Here is a 1,230-nt window from a genome sequence, read left to right as displayed (position 1 = left end):
CATCTGTCTGTTTGTCAGAGTTCTCTGTTGTTATTCATTGGCCTGGAAATGAGACATGTGTTGGTGCTTTGTTTGCACTTTTTCATTTATGGTCATTTCATTTATTTGAATCTGTAAGAATATCTTGCAGTTTCAGAGCTGTCCCTTCCTGTTTTAAATGATGAATTTGATGATTTCTTCACAGGTCAAACATCCTGCTCAAAATTAAGAGTCACATTTTGAATCATACGTCCTCAGTGTAGTTTTATTTTTATTCTTTTAATGGATACATGTTTTTAAATGTTTGTTAACCTGGTCAACCTTTCAGACAATATAAACCATTTCCCCCTGAAGGTTGTGCACACAAAAAAAAATAACATAAACAAATATTTTCACTTCTGCCAGCTAATCCCATGAACAGTTCCAAGTTCAAATGTTTATATCAATTTTTTCTTGTTTTCTGATGTTAGTTTGAATATTTATTTGAGTGACTCTTTAAGTTTTATCAGAGACTAGTTTCAGAAGTGGAGGTTCTTAATTACTTGTTGACACCTTCTTCCCTTCAGGTGAGAGCTCAGCTGGATGAGGAAAGAAACATCACGGCGCTGGTCCCCAGGCAGCCTCTCGAGGTCCACGAGACCGTGGCAGAGTGCATGATATACGCCAACCACTGGGTGGCGCGCAAGATCCAGGAAGCTTTTCCTTATCAGGCCCTGCTGAGGCGCCACCCGCCGCCTCGACAGGAGCTGTTCAGCCCGTTGGTGGACACGGCTAAGGCCGCGGGCTTCACCATCGACACCAGGTGAACTCCTGTCTGCGTAGCCTAAAAACATCTGATCCTATAACTGGACTCAAAACAGGCGAGAAATTACAGCCCACTGAAACAGGTTCAGTTTACCAATCAGAGGAAATAAATGCTGGGTTTAACCCTTTAAACACTTCAACTAAAGTTTAACAATTAAAAATATAGAAACCTGAAGAAATTAGAGACTGTAGCTTTCAGAGTTTCAAATATAAAAAAAGAAAACAAAGTTAAACACAACTTGTTGACGAGTCAAAGTTTGTTGTTCATTAAACCTGTGATTGTGTATGGGGCGCCGTTTGTAAAGGAGCTTGTGCTCAAAATTCATGCCTAAATTTTGTCACATTTAGCTTCAAACACTGTTTTAAAATGTAGTGTTGATTTTCTGATGTCACTTTTTACAACATTTAGCTAATTACATGTAATTGTTACAGCTACATGCTAAATAT

The 1,230-nt window shown here is 38.8% G+C and overlaps 1 protein-coding gene across 1 annotated transcript in view; it reads left to right on the top strand.

The window, feature by feature from the left end:
- The window catches only part of dis3l (DIS3 like exosome 3'-5' exoribonuclease), a 29,683-nt gene that overhangs the window by 22,534 nt on the left and 5,919 nt on the right, over positions 1-1,230 (top strand). The window contains exon 13 of the mRNA XM_017439713.3: positions 546-781. Coding sequence (XP_017295202.1) covers positions 546-781 — 236 coding nt within the window. The remainder of the gene's footprint in view (positions 1-545; positions 782-1,230) is intronic.

Source organism: Kryptolebias marmoratus, linkage group LG15 (genome assembly GCF_001649575.2).
Source record: "Kryptolebias marmoratus isolate JLee-2015 linkage group LG15, ASM164957v2, whole genome shotgun sequence".
NCBI lineage: Eukaryota > Metazoa > Chordata > Actinopteri > Cyprinodontiformes > Rivulidae > Kryptolebias > Kryptolebias marmoratus.
This window is presented reverse-complemented; position numbering and strand designations above follow the sequence as displayed.